This window comes from Lissotriton vulgaris, chromosome 9, assembly GCF_964263255.1.
Source record: "Lissotriton vulgaris chromosome 9, aLisVul1.2, whole genome shotgun sequence".
In the NCBI taxonomy this organism is placed as follows: Eukaryota; Metazoa; Chordata; class Amphibia; order Caudata; family Salamandridae; genus Lissotriton; species Lissotriton vulgaris.
Window position 1 is genome coordinate 131,130,199 of NC_141697.1, and position 17,761 is coordinate 131,147,959.

The 17,761-nt window shown below is 46.5% G+C and overlaps 1 protein-coding gene across 1 annotated transcript in view; it reads right to left on the bottom strand.

Annotated features, from left to right (window-relative positions):
• Positions 1-781: 781 nt before the first annotated feature.
• The window catches only part of LOC147689710 (deubiquitinase DESI2-like), a 304,893-nt gene continuing 287,913 nt past the window's right edge, over positions 782-17,761 (bottom strand). The window contains exon 5 of the mRNA XM_086937190.1: positions 782-4,405. Coding sequence (XP_086793316.1) covers positions 4,163-4,405 — 243 coding nt within the window. The 3' untranslated portion in view covers positions 782-4,162. The remainder of the gene's footprint in view (positions 4,406-17,761) is intronic.

Genomic DNA, 17,761 nt, shown 5'->3' on the forward strand with positions numbered 1-17,761 from the left:
TGCAAGAATGTAGTCCAACATTAGGATTCCACTTCAGTTAAACAGCACCTCACCAGAATGCCCACAGTAGTGTAGATGCATAAGACAGCAAAGTATTTAGTTGAACTTTTATGAGTCTTCCACTTTTAAGCCCATGACATTCTATATGTGCAGTTGCTTACCCAATTCCCCCCTTTTTAAACTAGGCATTGTTAAAGACTGCTCATAGGCAGATGAACAATAGCAACAAAGTTGGTAAATTCTCTTGGGCTACCAGGTTACCAATGCGAGTTCTACCTTTGTCACCTCTGAAAGCTTCCGGGATAAAATTGGCAGTATGGACATTTCCAAAGTGCAGAGAGACTGCAGCATGATCAGACCCTCTCTTCTGGTGACAGATGTGAGACATATTGAAGTCACTAGATGATTGCAGAGGTTGGGCAGAATGACAGCAAGCAATGGATATGGACAGGGGTAAATTTTCAATCTCTGGAAACATATTCTAATGGAAAACTGACTACCCCACTGTAAGCAATATGGGTGGGACTGTGTGAGCTGTGGAAAAACTGGTAAAAAACAACCAAGCTTAAAGAGCCATTACAAAACTTACACAGCAACTCAGAGTACTTCCATTGGTAAGCAGGTTCTTTCTTTCTGGGACTCCTAGGGTAAGAACTAAGCATTGCTTCACAAGTCCACAACACCAGATAATATGCTGAGGCCCCCCTCTAGAAATCTCAATCTGTACATAAATGGAAAGAGAACCCAACAAAATCCAGAACACAGTAAGAACCAATTAAGATTTTTCAGTGTTTTTATTTTATTCACTGATTGGAGGGATTCATTCTCCAGAGTCCTCTCTTCAGCCTTACCTTCAAATTGTCATTCCCTTGTGTAGCCCATGCTCACCCCAAAACTGTAAATCGCCCTCCACCACTGATCCCCACATCCCTCCCAATGCTTTGCATTTCCCTCAGTTTATACAATCTTCCTTTGCTTTGTAGCTAGGTATGATCTATATACTTCCACATACAACTTACACATGTCTTCATGTAACGTACTTATACCAGTTTGCTACCACATAAGGAGTACACATTGGTTAAGGAAGTGCTTCATCTTTCACACTTTAAGTCCTTGCCACACTACATGTACTTAGGTTCCTTAAACACTATAAGGTTCACTGGCTTAAACCGAGGACACTAAATGTTGGTTTCTGCATGTAGAGATGTACATCCTTCTCTCACAACTGACTCTTGAAACATATGCATATAAAAATATTTCATACAAGATTTTATAGCTGGAGCCTTTTGGTATCCAATTCTAAGACTACAGCCATGTTCCTGAGAAGTACTTTCTTGCCAACCATATGGAAAATAAACCTGGATTTTACAAAACCAAGGAGGCTTGGTGCTGGTCTATGGGTGGGACAGGTTTTAGGAGGTTGAGGTTATGCTCGCCAACACTGCCTTTGTGACGCAATGCAGTTGTGATTTAGGCATAATCCAATAGAAAAGAAGGTCTTAGTAAGTTACGTTGATCAATGGTCTGTAAACCGTGTCACATAGCCCTCTGCTCATTTCTTCCAAAACCACTGTGGATGTTCAACTTCCTAAAATGGCATCTTCCATTCGAAGGGAATCCATTGTAATCCATTGTGAGTCTGGTTGCAGTTGCAATAAAAGATTTCCATTCAGGTTACACTGTAGTAGCCTGCCCCGGATTCATGGCTTTGATTCTTTGAGAACTTCTTTCCTCTTGATATGATGCCAAATTATCATCAATGTCTTTTCTCTGAATAAAAGCCCTAACCTAGTAAAATAACTGGGTGTGCTGAGAAAAGAGGTATAAAGGTTGCAGAACAACAAACAATACAAGGAATACACGTAAAGATCCATAAATATGAGTGTAGGTTTCACTGATTCAAACTTCAATCTAAGGAATTGTTAGAGGAGCCTCCTGACCTGTTGGCTCCAGCACTTACTCAGTTTCTATCTTTGCCACGAACTTTGCAGCCTGTGTCCACTCTTTTCCATGCCTATTGGGGATACACTGATGCGTCCAATCTGTTTGTACAAAGATGTTATATAATTCAAGAGTACAGCCCATGTGGTATATGATGCTACTCAGGATGTGGCCTCTTCAAAGTCAATTTATGCTAGATAGCTGGATGTGCCAAATAAAAGGATGTCATACTGTGGACATCTCACCTAGTCTTAACAAGCAATTGGAGGTTCTCCATTTTACGAGGCCCCAATAGGTCTAGATTCTTTTAGTGTTAGGCTGTTTGTGCATCATTGTAAGTTCACATCAGATACCGAGAAGAGATGACATCGGTGGCATTAGATCACAGTGCTCTTTGACACAATGGAACATTAGTTAGCAGAAACATAGCATGCCCAAGGAGGCTAAAAGCAAGAACCCATCAGTTGAGAAATCCACCTTCACTCTTCCATCAACCGTGGAGCTTTTATGGGGAACATACAATATGCGTGCTTCTTCAGTTGGTCTAGGAAGGTGTCGACACAAGCACTACTCACTTTGTCATTCACACTGTGTGGATTGTCACACATGCACCATCGATAATGGCCATCACTTTTTCCGAGTTCTACCAATGACCTCGAATAGAACAGAATATACCTATTTCATGTGTGACACCCATAACCTCATTCTATTGTTACTCATCACAGCCAGACCAGAACTTCTACTCTTAGTCAGTTTAGGGAAAGCTTCCTTATCTTACTTCCAGTCCCCCACATTTGCTGTCTTACCCTCATTTTCAACTAAAGTCAGGCCATTATCCAGTTATCATTGATTTTACTGCAGTGATAGCCCTGAGGTATTTAATAAATCTGTTATTGTCATCCTCTACGCAAGAATAAAAATATATTGGTCCTTCTATCAATCATCAAATGACTTTAAATGATGATGATCCTACTATGGCTGTCTCCCTTCTTTCTGATTCTTTAGAAGATCTGGGCCCTAGGGCTCTACATGTCAATGCAACTAGACACCCCCTCCCACCACGCTCCCAAATCCCCTTTAGTCTTAACTATAAATGGCACATTTCAATATTTCTACCCCATTAAAAAGGAATTATGTTCAACGCATTTAAGCTAGGAGTTGAATTGTATCCCTCTTCTGAGCCATACCATCCCTCTTATTGGCTCTAAAGGAGAGTGTGGTAGATTTGGGAGATGTGCATGAGGTTGGTAATTGTATTTGTGTGATTATGCTTCTTCCATTATCATCCAGCATTTTCTCCTTTCAGTTTTTCTCACTGTAAGACCACCTTGAGGTGCTTTGCTCAGGTAAATGTTATAGACCTCTTATTGGGTTAGTGTCTTCAAGATGGGGTATGTTTTTTTTCCTGCATGCAGTGAGCAAAGGGCTTCTGCTTCTCAGTCAACTCAGGTTCTGCCCTGCAAAGCACAGAACACACATTCTTTTTTAACTCCTGTGGACCTGTTGGTTGTGGCTTTGGACTTATTTTCTAAAACTGATGGGGGGTGGGAGGTTCCAAGAGCAGGTTTTACAATAAACTCACATCACAGCAGAGATGATACACTTTTCTGAATGTTTGGCACTGTTGCATCCACCTCATGTCCCTTGTGTTTGTTAGTTTCCAGTACCTTTTCTTGCACCACTATCCCATGCTATACTTCTAAAATCCATAAATTTTCCCTTCACTGTGCCCATTCTTACAAACTCTCTGCCTGCTCTTCGGTTTGTCACTTTTTGTCACTTCCTTTGGGATAGTACCTAATAAGAAATATTAGTGGTAACATGGTAACTCCACACTTAAGTTCATCAACATTTGTTTTGTATCTATGCTGCAGTGAGACTTATAAAGGCAGGGTGTACACATGAAGGATGGGGTAACATTCTTCTTGTAGCCATTTGCAAGAATGTGCACCATTCACTAGCAGCTATAGCTACTCAGCCACATCACAAGGTGCAGTTCTCAAGCTGCTTGGCCTTCTTTGTGAACATTCTTAGCTGTTTAGTACAATGTCATGTGTTTCCGTGAAGTCCAGGTAGATCACCTCAATAGCTCCCTGTTGTGTCAGTCCAAGAGATTAGGATTACACACCTTAGGAAGCACAAAAACGAAACAAGAATGTTTTAAAAGATGTTTTGGGAAATGAGAAGTGCCATGGGGTTTAGGAATTTCAGAGGTCATGGTCTAGACACGGGTGTGCCTACATGTTCTTGCAGCCCCCGATGTAGACGGTGAAGCAGCCGCGGATGGGGATTCATCATCTGTAGTGTCCTCCGGGTCTTCTTTGTGGAGGCCTAGAGTGATGTGACTCTGCAAGGCTGCTGGTGTGAGCCACTCCTTAGGAAGGCAGCTCTGGAGGAAAGGAATGCAGGAGCTGAAGTAGGCCAAGCGGTTCACCCATCGAGGGATCTCTTTGCCACACATAAGCTGAAAGGACAGAAGACAGGGTAGTTCACATACAGTATGGTGGTTCAAGCATAGCTATTTAGCAATATAGTGCAAAGAATGACTCAGGTGAATTCAATTATCTGCATTTTACACAATTCTAGAAAAATACTTATATCAACAAGAGAACAGTGAAGAGGAATTCATAAAACACTGTGAAAGGTGGAAAATTACATTTAGACTCCACTGCACCACCCAAAATATACTAATAAACTACATTATAATAGACAATTATATACAAGAGGAATACCCGGTGGTGTGGAATTAAACCTCTATTTTATGCATTGGTAACATAATGTTGTAAGCCCTCACCGACATATGGTGGCATATTTCATCATGCGGCTCTGTATCCAGCACTGAGAACTGTAAAAATCACTAAAGGGGTCAATCAATCACTAATATTTATTCGGGTTGACAGCAAAAACCATTACTAATAATTCCCCAGTCCTTAAATTAATCATAACTTGATGTGCAGAGTTACCCAATTCCATCCTGATGAAGGACTGTGACTACCTTTAGCAATTAGTAAGCGCAGAAACATATTGACTTACTGGAGGGAGTGCCCGAAAGTGAATAATGAATAACGTTTAACCAAGTGGGAATATATGAAAACTCTCAAGTCAGCCCTGACACATTTTTAATATTTTCTCAGCTTAATGGTCTGACTTTCCTTTGCCTGTGGGACAGCTTGCTCTTATGGAATACGTGTGTCAAGGAGTTAGATTAATCATATGTTAATTTAAGTCATGTGAATACGCGGAAACACTGGTGTGGAATGGACCAATAATGCTCACCATCTGACATCAATCTTTACCTTCACTGCAATAGGAGTCAGGGATTATTCTAGATACCCTAGAGTAGATTTTACTGTAAGGATGGGGAAGCAGTCAGAGAAGATTGATCATGCTTCAAACAATTCAGTCATTGATAAACATGTTTCTAGCTCATTACTAGCACAGTATCACCACCAAACTTCAGCCTTTGAAAGCCCCTCTAGAAGATGGCTGGATCAAGGGCCGATTTCAGTATATCTACTGTATATTTAGGTAGGTTCCTGTTGTGCTTAGATATGCTTGTTTGCATATCTTACAGAACCTTAAGCGTTGTCATGAGTCTGCCATGACTCCAAATTCTATCTGTGGTCAGTTGGTGCCTCTCAGATGTTGTGAGAGGAGCGGTGGCTCGTTGATCCCACAATAAATCTTACAAACTAACAAACTGTGTCTTTTTGCCTACTGTTTGCTGTAAGACAACATCATTTTGGTGACGAAGGGGCGAGCCACTGCAGCATGTTGCACCTTTAAGTTTCATGGTGTACATACCTTCTTAAAGAAATTTTTTGAAAAAATAGTAAAAGAAGCTGAACTGAATTACTAGAAAAAAAGAACATTGGCTACATAAGAAAATTTACTCCTGTAATGGGACCCTGAAAAGTGAATTTATCTCACCTCCTCCAGCGGCTGTTTATCTTGAAGAGAAGTCTCTCTACTTCTCCAGCGGCAGATTTGAATTATTGAAGACATTGTTAACAACAGTGAGGAGGGTAGCGGGGGGGTCCGGTTGCTGCTTAAGGCTGTCTAGTTGGCGGGGGCGTGGCCAGCAGCCAAGCATGGCGGTCGTCTACTAATCGAGCTCCGGTTCCGAGCTGACAAAATCCTGAAATCTATAAGCCACACACTGTAAGCAGCTAGTTACAACTGCGGGATAATGTGGCGGAACGGAGCACAGACGCATTGATGCTGATCGAGAATGGGCAGTGTAATGTCCTTTACTCTCCCCACAAGTACACACTGAAGCCTGTGATGATGTTGAGCAGGTTTTATTCAATAACACAAAGTATTCAGAGCATAGGGCGCCGAGCGTCTATCTGTGTCCAGCTCCGGTCGCCAACTGCCGTTTTCCCTCGTTCGCGCCTTTCTCCTCGCGTCTCTGCGCATGCGCGCCTACCGCTCCAGTCTATGGCGTGACGCGTCATCGCGTACACGCTCATAGACTAGAGCGCATACCACATATCTCCCCCCTTTAATATAAACAACTAAACATTCCCCCCAGCAGGTTGCGTGTCCCCGGCAATGAGTCTATGTCTCTGTGGGGCACCTCGGGAGGTGGCACATGTATCTAGTGTCCATCCATTACAAAGTCTCTATAGCGAGAGGGCACAGTAACTGCCCTTCCACTGCGGGTGTGTCTTACCGGCATGTTCTCTTCCACCTCTGCCTCTCCTTGGGATCTCTCATCTTCTCTCAACTCTCCTCCCTGCGCAGCGTTCATCGGTGTGCCATCTCTGTCGGTAGACACTGCATCAGGAACATCCACTTCATTGTCCTCACCTGCACCTTCCCGCCGGTCTTCTGTGCTGTGCCCCAATTGGGGTCTTGCTTCCTGGAAGTCCGTCCGTCTCTCATCCTCCTCAGACTTGGGCCATACTATTATTTTATTGACTCTGGCCATGCGGTCTTGTGACCACACCTTGCCGTCGCTGAGAAGAGCCGCCCTGCCTCGTACTTCCTTAACCTGTAGGGGCCGGCTAAACTTACTTTCACCTTTCTTTTGCATGGTAGGGAGTTTGACCCTGACCCATTCTCCCTCTTCCAGCACGGTTTCCTTTGTGTTGCGTCGCTTGTCATAGTGTGCAGCGTATATCTTCTGGGCCTTCTCCAGATTGTGCTGCACCACCGCTGGGGACCACTTGCTGGTGATGGTCTTCTCCCTCCATGCTACGTTGTCCCGGGTGAATGGATGCCGTCCTCTCAACACTTGGAACTGACTGTACCCCACTACTGAGGGAGTGATCCGGTAGGCCCACAGCATGCTCATTACTTCCGCTTCCCAGTCCTTTCCTTGTGAAATGGCTGCCTGAATGGAGCCCATGAGCACACGGTTGAACCTTTCTACCTGGCCGTTGCATGCCGGATGATAGACGGCTGTGTGTTTCACCTCGATCCCGTTCCTCTTCATAAATCGAACCCATTTGTCCGATACAAATTGCGGTCCGTTGTCGCTGAGAATGGATTTGGGTATACCCTCTCGTAGGAACACCGAGGTCAGGAATTTCAATATCGTGTCAGTGTCCATTGACTCTTGTATGTCCACTTCAGGCCATTTGGAATACTTGTCTATTATCACACATATGTATTTGTTCACACCTCTACTGTCTAGGACGGGCCCCAGAATGTCTATTGCCACGTTTTCCCAGGGGCTTTGCGGGGTGTCAAACTTCCCCAATGCAGGTCTGAGTGGGCGTAGCACCTTGTCCGCTCCTTGGCACTGCTCGCACTCCCGCACTTGTCTTTCTATGTGGGCATCCATGCCTGGCCACCAATACATCTGCTTGACCAGCGCCTTGGTTTTCACAATGCCCAAATGTCCTTCATGCAGTAGCTTCAACAACCGTGGTATCAGTGTCACAGGGGGCACCACCCTTTCTCCTCTGTACAAGAAAATTCCCGAATCGCTCAGGGACAGTTCCTCTCTCATCTCATAGAATCTTCGCACTCCTTCTGTGAGCTTCTGTTTGTCCGGCCACCCCGCCGTGAGGTGTCTCCTTACTTCCACCTTCTCCGCATCTAGCTCGTAGGCGGCCTCCCATTCCTGAGCGCTAATCAACATCTCGTGATCCTCCATGCTGGCCACCATCTCCTCCCTGTCAGGGGCCTCCTCCGGCGCCTCCTCCATAGCTGCAGCCCGGCTGAGGTAATCGGCTACCTTGTTTTGCGTACCTGGAAGATATTCCACGTCGTAGGTGTAATCTAGCAGTTTTAATGTCATTTTAGCTATTCTTGGGGTCGCGGTGTCATGGCCCGAGGACGTCAAAACCTTGATGAGTGGCTTGTGGTCTGTTTGAAGCTTGAATCTCGTGCCCCAGATAAACTGACGAAACTTGTTCAAGGCCCACGTGACCGCCAGCATCTCCTTTTCAATGACGCTGTACCTTTGCTCCGTTGGGGACAGCGCTCGAGACGCAAAGCTGATCGTTTCCTTGGATCCATCCTCCCTTTCCTGCGCCAGGACCGCCCCCAAGCCCTTGTCGCTTGCATCTGTCGTCACTATGGTCTTGCCTGTGGGAACGTACCCCTGCAGTGGGACAGCTTGGCTGATGCAGTCCTTTATTGTCTTAAATTCCGATTGTGCTTCTGCGTCCCACTCGAATTTTGCATTGTTTCTGATTAGTTGTCTCATCCTGTATGTTCTAGTGGCAAAGTGTCTGACAAACTTGCTGTAATACTCGGCCATTCCAAGAAATGACCGCACTTCCTCCTTGGTAGATGGGGCTTTGGCATTCCTTATTGCTTTCACATTTTGTTCCTTCGGCGAGATGCCATGTGTCCCTATTTCGTGTCCTAGGTAGGTCACTGAGTGCGTCCCAATTCTACACTTGCTCCATTCCGCCGTTAAGCCTTTTCCTTGCAACACTCCTAGAACTCTGTGCAGCTTCTTATCGTGCTCTCCTTTGTCGGAGCCCATCACTAAGATGTCATCTTGAAAATACTGCACCCCCGAGATGTCCTTAAACAGCCTATGCATTAGCTTCTGGAAGACGGCCGCAGCGGATGCCAAACCAAAGGGCATCCTCCGGAATTGGTAGCATCCGAAGGGCGTTATGAAGGATGTGTACTTCCTACTTGATGGATGCAGTTCAATTTGATAATATGCTGACGTGAGGTCTATTGTGGAGAAGTGGGTGATACCTTTTGTTCTCGCCAGCATCTCCTCGATCCTGGGGAGTGGAAATCTTTCCACGATGAGGTTTTTGTTGAGCTCTCTGAGGTCCACACAGAGCCGGACCTTACCATTTGGTTTCTTGACCACCACCAAGGGCGACAGCCATTCCGCACTGTCCACTGGCTCTATGATGCCTTGTTCTTCCAACTTCAGCAGTTCCTGTTGCACTGCTCCACTCGTAGATATGGGTATGTTCCGGACCTTATGTACAACTGGTACTGCCCCCTCCTTGAGGACCATTTTATGTACGAATTTGTCCAGTTTGCCCACCGTGCCCTCAAAGACCTTGGGGTATGCCGCCTTCCAGTCTTCATCTTTCGTGAGGGGCCATTCATCCGTTAACAGTATCTGCTCTTTCCCTCCTGGGTTGAGTATGATTCCGAGATCCCCAGCATCTCTCCATCCCAGCACCGATGGGCCCTTCTCCGCCACGTATAGGGTGCACGTGGCCGACCTTCCTCTGAATTCGAACACGAAGTCCCGGCACCCCACCAGCGGGATGGAATCCTCTGTATACGAGATTGGTCTGATGTCCGGCGGCCTCAGGTCGGGCCCCACAACTGGTGCGAAGTCCTCTTCCCATATCGATCTTTGCACGATGGTCCAGGGGGACCCTGAATCGATGGCCACATGTACCTTCACTCCCCCAATGAGCATATCCGTGCGGGGCTTATCTCTTCGCTTCCCTGCTACTTCCAGCACCTGGTCCTCTATGCACAGAACCAAATCATCCTCTTCCAGGTCATCCTCCTCACTCACATTTGCTGTGGCTGAGTCGATACACTTGACGGTGGACTTCGACCCCTTCTTCCGACACACCTTTTCGAAGTGGCCAGTCAAACCACAGAACGAGCACCTGGCGCGGAACGCGGGACACCGTCTGTCCTGAGCCGTGTGCGCTGCACTGCCGCATCTGTAACACGCGAATTTGTTTCCAGGGCTGGGGCGGGCCGTCTGTTTTCCAGTCCCTCTTGTGTCCTTCCTCTGGTCTCCATAAGTGCCTTTGGACTTGCTGGACTGTGGTGCCCCATCAATCTTGTTAATCATCTGCCTCGGCCCACTTTCCCTTTTTGCCGCGTCTGCGCCTCGCTTAGACATTTCTGCCTTCTTGACCATCGCCACCACTTCTTTAAGGGATGTCTCATTCACTGCCCATAGTTTGTCCTGGACCGCTCTGCTGGTGGTGTGCATCACAATTTGGTCTTTTATGTATTCATCCTGCAGCGCCCCATACCGACATGTGATAGCCAGGCGTCGGAGCGCCGCCACATAGTCATCAATGGATTCTCCCACCTCTTGTTTCCTCTGTTGGAAATTATAGCGGTCTATAGAGACACAAACTGCTGGGCGGTAATGGCTGTCCAAGTCGTCCAGTGCATTCTGGAAGACATCAGTCTCCGTTGCACCCCTCTCCTTGGGTACCAGGTTCTTAAACACCCTCACCCCTTCCGGGCCTAAGTTGTGGAGCAACAGTCTCTTTTTCCTTTCCGGCGTGTATTCCCCTTCACTTTCATCTCCGAGAGCCTCAATGTAATTAAGAAAATATTCTTTCCAGTCCTCCCATTTTAACTGCGGTTCTCCCGGTCTGGGTAGGAAAGGGACGGGTGCCATCAGGGCTGAAGCTTGATTTGCCATTCTGACTTCGCCTCTAGGGTCTCCCTCCTGGGCCCTTCGTTGGGTAGGCTCACCGGATGCTCCCGCGCTCTCTGCCGTGTCGCCTTGGCCCCTGGGACTACCTGGGGTATTGTCCCTCGCACCTTGCGCGGTTTGCTCAGTCTTCCCCCCGTCCTCTAGCTTGGGGGTGGTGCCCTTGGTTGCCAGGTTGCTGGCTGAGGGCTCCTTGTGACTTGGGCAGCACTAACCTGGCTTATAAGGTTGGTGTGTTGGTTTGTGCCGTGCTGCTGCGCTGCTGCCACGCCCTTTGCTCTTCCTTGTAGGTGTCCTGCCTTGCTGGCTCGTGTGTGGGTTGTGGGGGTGCTTGCTCTCGTCCACTGCGCCTGGTGGTGTTCGGATGCCAGCCTCGTCGCCACTGTAATGTCCTTTACTCTCCCCACAAGTACACACTGAAGCCTGTGATGATGTTGAGCAGGTTTTATTCAATAACACAAAGTATTCAGAGTATAGGGCGCCGAGCGTCTATCTGTGTCCAGCTCCGGTCGCCAACTGCCGTTTCCCCTCGTTCGCGCCTTTCTCCTCGCGTCTCTGCGCATGCGCGCGCCTACCGCTCCAGTCTATGGCGTGACGCGTCATCGCGTACACGCTCATAGACTAGAGCGCATACCACAGGCAGTGGCGAGCAGAAAGCTGAAATATTGCCCCTGACGCCATACTGCGTAGCCGACGGAGAAGAGACATCATAGGCCTGAAGACTACCGGCGAGGAGCCTTACGACACAGGGATCGGAGCCGGAGCCGGCACACGCCGAGGATGGGCAATTGTTGCTCGGATCTGGGGCTGCGCAGAGGAGGTGAGCCTGGCTTTGGGTGGCACACCAGAGCGGAGAAGGGCTCGCGGACCCGGGAACGCTACCACGCGAGCCTGCGGCTGCCCGGAGGCCTGTTTTTCCCTAGCGGCAGTCGGAGGCGGGCGACATTTGATGCGGGATGGCAGTGGTCCCGCTCTTGCACAGTGAAGTTGCCGCTGGCCTGCCTGGCAGTGGATGGCGGTGGAACTTGAATATTGTTCAGCATCACCTTGCTTGAAGGGTGGTGCATACCCAGACCCCACCCCAGGAGACCGGCTCATGCCCCGATAACAGATTTCTGGGTGGAGACATGCGCCATATCGGATGCGGGGGTGAACCCACATTGGTACATTGGGGTCACAGTGGGGACACTACCTCTGCGTCGCCTTATGCAGCCTGTTGCTGGGGTGCAGCGGTGTATGTGGTGAGATGCTGCAACCTATCTCTGTACCCAAAAGCTGCTGGGACTGCGGCTGTGGAACTTTTGACGTGGACAGGTTGAGGACCCTCTGACGCATATGACGATACCCTAGCTGCACGGCGACAGGAGGAGGGCTGAAGTGCAGGCGGTGAGAGGTGGGCTGTGTGGAACTGTGAATGGCCTGCGCCGGCATATCATCTAATAGGAAACTGCCAGTGATTGCATGCTTTGTGGATCCCCTGCGTGAGGCTGCGCCCTGTGATCAGAACTGGGGCTGAGACAGAGGCTACTGTCCGACAATATAGCAAGGGAGCCGAGAAGCATTGTATGGAGCGGACAAGAAAGAGTGCCTAAAGTACTTCATTGGCTGCGACACTTGGTTGCTGGAGTGGGACCTGCACAATCGCGCTGGTGTGCTGTGGACAGCACGTATAGGGTATTTGGTCGAGGAAGAGGCTGGAGGATTCAAGGCACGACAACAGGGTATAGTGTGGATCTCTTGACCTGAAGGCTACAACTGTTACTGCTGTGCGACATCCTAACCTGGCACTATGGGGCGAACCAAGACGAAACAGCAGGAACTCAGCGGCACAGACTCTGTCCACGAAAGAGGGAACAGCGTGGATAGCACGCCGGCATCTGGTTGTATCCATCCCACTTTAGTGCCTGCTCCGGCACCGAAGGATAAGTTGGATCTTATAATAAAGGAAGTGCGAGACTCCAGAAAAGCAATAGAGTTTCAAATAGGAACCCTGACCACTGGCCTGAACCTGCTCAGGGCGGACCATGCGAAGACGGCGGAGGAAGTGAAAGATCATGCGGTGACGCTAGCAGAGGTAATACCAAAACAGAAGCACCCCAAAACAGATGTGAAACAACTACAGACACAGGTGGCCACCTTAATGGAACGTGTGGAGGAAGCAGAAGGGAGAGCGCGAAGGAACAACATCCGAGTAATTGGATTACCGGAGAAAAGCGAAGGATCTGACGCAGCGGGATATATGGAACAGTGGTTCATATATCACGTCGCGACGGAGGGAATCTTCACACAATACTGTATAGAACGAGCACACAGAATACCTACCGGGAGGCCGAAACCAGGTGCCCCACCACTGCCTCTTATAGTAAAACTACGGAACTTTCGAGATCGGGACACTCTATTGCAGAAGGCCAGGGAGGCAGCGCCGATCAATTTTGAAAACGCGAGAATCTCCTTATACCCAGACTTCACAATGTTAGTTCAGAGGCAGAAGTCCTCATTTATGGCAGTGAAACGACGGCTCAGGGACCTGAACTTACAGTATGCACTGCTGTTCCCGGCAAGATCAAAAATAATACACGAACAAAAAGCTTATTTTTAAAGTCCTGGTGACGTTGAAGACTGGCTTGAAGTAATGGAACTAACCAACGCTGCGGCGATCGCTACACAAATCGAAAACAGGCAACGATCCCTTGCTGGTGCCTCAACAGGTCGCAGAGGAGGCAGATCGAGAAGGACAACTGCACATGTACAGGCCACCTCGCAACAAATACGACAGAACAAGATGCAGGCGATCATCGCTACGGCAACCTTCACAAATGCCCCACGAACGGATACTAAGTCATCCACAACAAATGAGGCGACGCAGGGGTAGGACTCCGAGGGCAGTGTGGCCCTGTTCCCTTCTGCCACTCCGCAGCTGATCACGGACCTGTTTGGTTGATGGACATGTGCAAGTATTGTTTTTTCTTATGTAACCGCAAGCTGTAACTCTGTTTACACCCCATAATTCCTATTAGATTCTTTACAGAAGGCGAATCGTTATTAGGGCCCCGGTATCGTAGTAGCTTTAAAATGGTAGACCTAAGATGCGTAACACCGCATGCAGAGCGCAGCCGCAGCCCCCCACATGGCGAAGGCTCTCTACATGACTGTTTTGTTTTTCTTAGTCCAGCTTTGTATTATGGTCTGGTATAGTTTTGAGATCAGACCGAGTATTGGGGTTGTTGGGGGGTGGGAAGGTCACGATGTTCATGAATATGTGGATACATTAGCTCCATTGCGAAGCATGACTACACACATGTGGATGCACCATCTGGAAAAAATACATACATTGGGTAAATATACCTTCGTGACGTGGAACCTACGAGGTAATTGGCACAATACACAAAAATCATAGGATACATGCGCACCTTCAGCGCCGTAAAGCACAGATAGTGTATTTACACCAGTCCGCCAGTTGTCGCACGAAAATGGAACGGTGAGATCCGTTTATGCATCGATCTGAGAAGTTTCAATAAAGAAATCTGGGAGGATGATCATCCACTTCCACAACTTGGAGATTTACTTGAGGAACTGAGGGATGCCCGATTGTTTTTGAAGTTTGATTTAGCTTCTGTGTACCATCAGATCTTATTGGATGATGAGTCACGACATTATTCAGCTTTCAACTCTCCCTTTGGGTCATTTCAATTTTGTAGAATGCCCTTTGGAGGGTCATGCAGGGTCATGCAGTCTGTTCTTCAGAAGGTCAAGGGTATTGTCATCTTTCAAGAAGATGTACTCATTTTTGACATATACCTAGAAGAGAATGATAAAACTCTCAGGTCTGTACTTAGTATTTTTGGGGAAAAAAAGAATAGTTGGAAAGAAGAATAAGTGTGAGTTCTGGAAGAGAGAGATAGAATCCTTAGGACATCTTGTTTCTGGTGAGGGTGTGGGTCCTAGACCTGGTTTAGTAAGAGCTGTAGTGGAGTGTCCAACTCCCAAAAACAAGGATGAGTTACGTTCATGCTTGGGTTTGTGTGAGTTTTACTCACGTTTTATTCCCGACTATGCCAGCAAAATGAAGGCACTTTCCAATATGCTCAGATCTAATGTCACTTTTGTGTGCGATGACAATTGTCAGGAAACCTTTGCATTGGTCAAGTCTGAGATACTCATTGCCAAAATTCTTAAGGCTTATGATCCGAATGTGTCTTGCACCATCACTGTTGACGCCAATAATTATGGTTTTAGGGGCAGTACTTACTCAAAAGTCAGGTGGCAATGAGGTCACAATTAGCTATGCTTCCAGAGTACTAAGAGACCTTGAAGTTAATTACTCAGTAATTGAAAAGGAGTTGTTAGCCTGTTATTGGGCATGTGAAAAATTCAGGACCTACATTTGGGGTAGAAAATTTGTCATCCAAACCGATCACAAACCAAATGTGTATATCCTGAGAGGTGAACGTCTCAAATATGCTACAACTCGCATTGCACGTTTGACCACCAGACTTTTGCAATATGATTTTGTGACAAAGCACATACCTGGGAAACAAAATGTTAGAGCTGATATGTTATCTAGACTTCCTTTGAAGGATGATGAACCGTTGGATGTGGATGGGGACAAAGAGGACTGTTTCATCGCAGTGGTTGGCACTGTCGAAAGTAAAGCTTGCAGTGAGGTTGAATGGAAGGAAGAGGTGAGTGAGGATTTTACTCTTACCAAAGTAAAGGAATACATTGTGGGAGGATGGCCCAGAGAGAGGTGTGTGTCCTCTGACGTCCAGCCCTTTTGGAAAGTGGCAGAGGAATTATCTATTGAAGATGGGGTTGTCATGAGGGATGGTAGGTGTGTACCTCCCATCAAGACGCATCAAATTGATAGATTGTGCGCATGAAGGGCATCTTGGGGCAACTATGACAAAGAAACGGCTCAGACTGCACTATTGGTGGCCCTCTATGGACAAAGACATAGATGAGAGAGTCAAGAAGTGTGTTGTTTTTAGTGGGGCGGAAAAAGGTTTGAAAGTAGTCACTCCTCCTCTTCAACCTATTTCTTTTCCTTCGAAGCCTTGGCTTAAAGTTGGCATAGATTTGGTTGGGCCATTCAATTTTCTTCCCCACAATTTACGTTTTGCCTTTGTGCTAATGGATTTTCACAGCAAGTGGCCTGAAGTCAAGTTTTGTGCGTCTCCCACTGCTAGCAATGCCATACTTTTCCTTAGAGAAATTTTTATGAGGGAAGGATTTCCTGAAGCTGTGGTTTTGAATAATGGCGTGCAATTTGTTAATCAAGAAATGAGTGAGTTTTTAAATGAATCTGGTGTGACGCATTTAAGAATTTCTGTGGGACACCCACAAACCAACGGTTTAGTTGAGAGTATGAACAGAGTGGTTGTGGAGTGCATCAAATGGGCTAAACACAACAACTTTGATGTGGAAAATGCTGTTAGATCCATGTTGTGGATTTATCGCACAACCCCACATTCACTTACTAAAATAGCACCCTTTGTTTCTCTTAAAGGTAGAGTACCCACTTCTACTCTTTATCCTGCTTGGTTGTTAAGAACGGTTTCAAAAAAGTGTTGTGTGGACAATGTTGCTTTGGAATCTTGTGTAAAAGAAGCCCAGAAAAATATGTCTGACAGATATAATGTGAAGAAGTCTGCTAAACGGTTGATTTGTCTTCTGGGGACATGGTCCGTATCAGAAACACCAATTTTGTCAGAAAAGTTGGCAAGGCATTTGGTGAACCTGTGTGTGTTGAGAAAGTTTGTGGTGGTGCTGTTATGATAAGGGGTGGACATTGGTGGAACTTGGGTAAAGTTGTCAAAGTTCAAGCTGCAAAGGTTAATCCTTCTGGTTTGATTGATGTATCTGCAGACAATTCTTATTCTCCTACTGGTCAGGCAAAAGAGTTTTCTCCTTCTACAGGACCTGCAAATGTTTCTCTGACTAATGCTTCAACAAATGCTTCTTTAAGCGATGTCTCTGTATCTAATATGTCAAATCAGGTTGCGAGAAGATCTGTACGTGTCACTCAGCTTCCTTGGAAGCTGTGTTGAATTCTTATTACACTCTGACTATAACTTTATGTCTAAGCTTGCTTGTTTTGACATTTCTCATGTATATGCTTTTCATTTATTCTACTTGTTTTTTTATTTTTATTTTCCATGCTTTCTGTTGTTGTTGCCATTTGAGAGAGCGCCAAGTTGTTTTGAAATTTGTAGGGGTGCACCATATTCTCAAGTAGTCAGCACCCGCATATTTAAAGGACCTATTCATGTAGTATAGCCATGTAACGTTAGGTTGAGAAACCGTATGATATGTGTTTATTATTCAGAGATAATGAGTTTAATCAACATATAGTATTGTCTAATGTAGAAATGTAATCCTATGTGAAATGTCGCATTAGCAAGGATGTGCCTTAATGAATTAATACACGTGTTTATAAATGAGTGGATTAACATACAGTTTTAATATGAAAATATATTGTTTGCATTGAAAGTAGAATTAATGCTTTATAGTGATGAAATGTAATGTTTGTTATATTAGAAATGCATTTAAACGTGCTAGGGCCTTGGACATGCTGAAGCCAGTAGAGGCCTAATTGTGTTTTCTTAGGTTAGCTTTAGTTCAGAGGGAATGATTTTCTCTCTTCGGGAAAGAAGCTGTCCTCAACAAAATAATAAATTGTAACTTTGAATGTTTGCAGAAATGTTCCCATGTATTTTAGCTTGCAGGTGCAAGGCCACATGGCTCGTTAGGTAGAAGGAACCATTGTTTAGGATTTAGGATAGTAGACGCGGATGGAGGAAGAGCTGCCAAGGAATTCGGGAGTGCAACATTTAGCGAGAAGGTGCCTGGGACCCAAGGACACAGCATGGACACTGGATGGAAAGGTGCCATGCTGGAAAACTCTGAGGATCTTCACCTGCCAGAGGGGCATACCTCTGGGTGTGTCGATTGATTTTGGAATTTTGTATT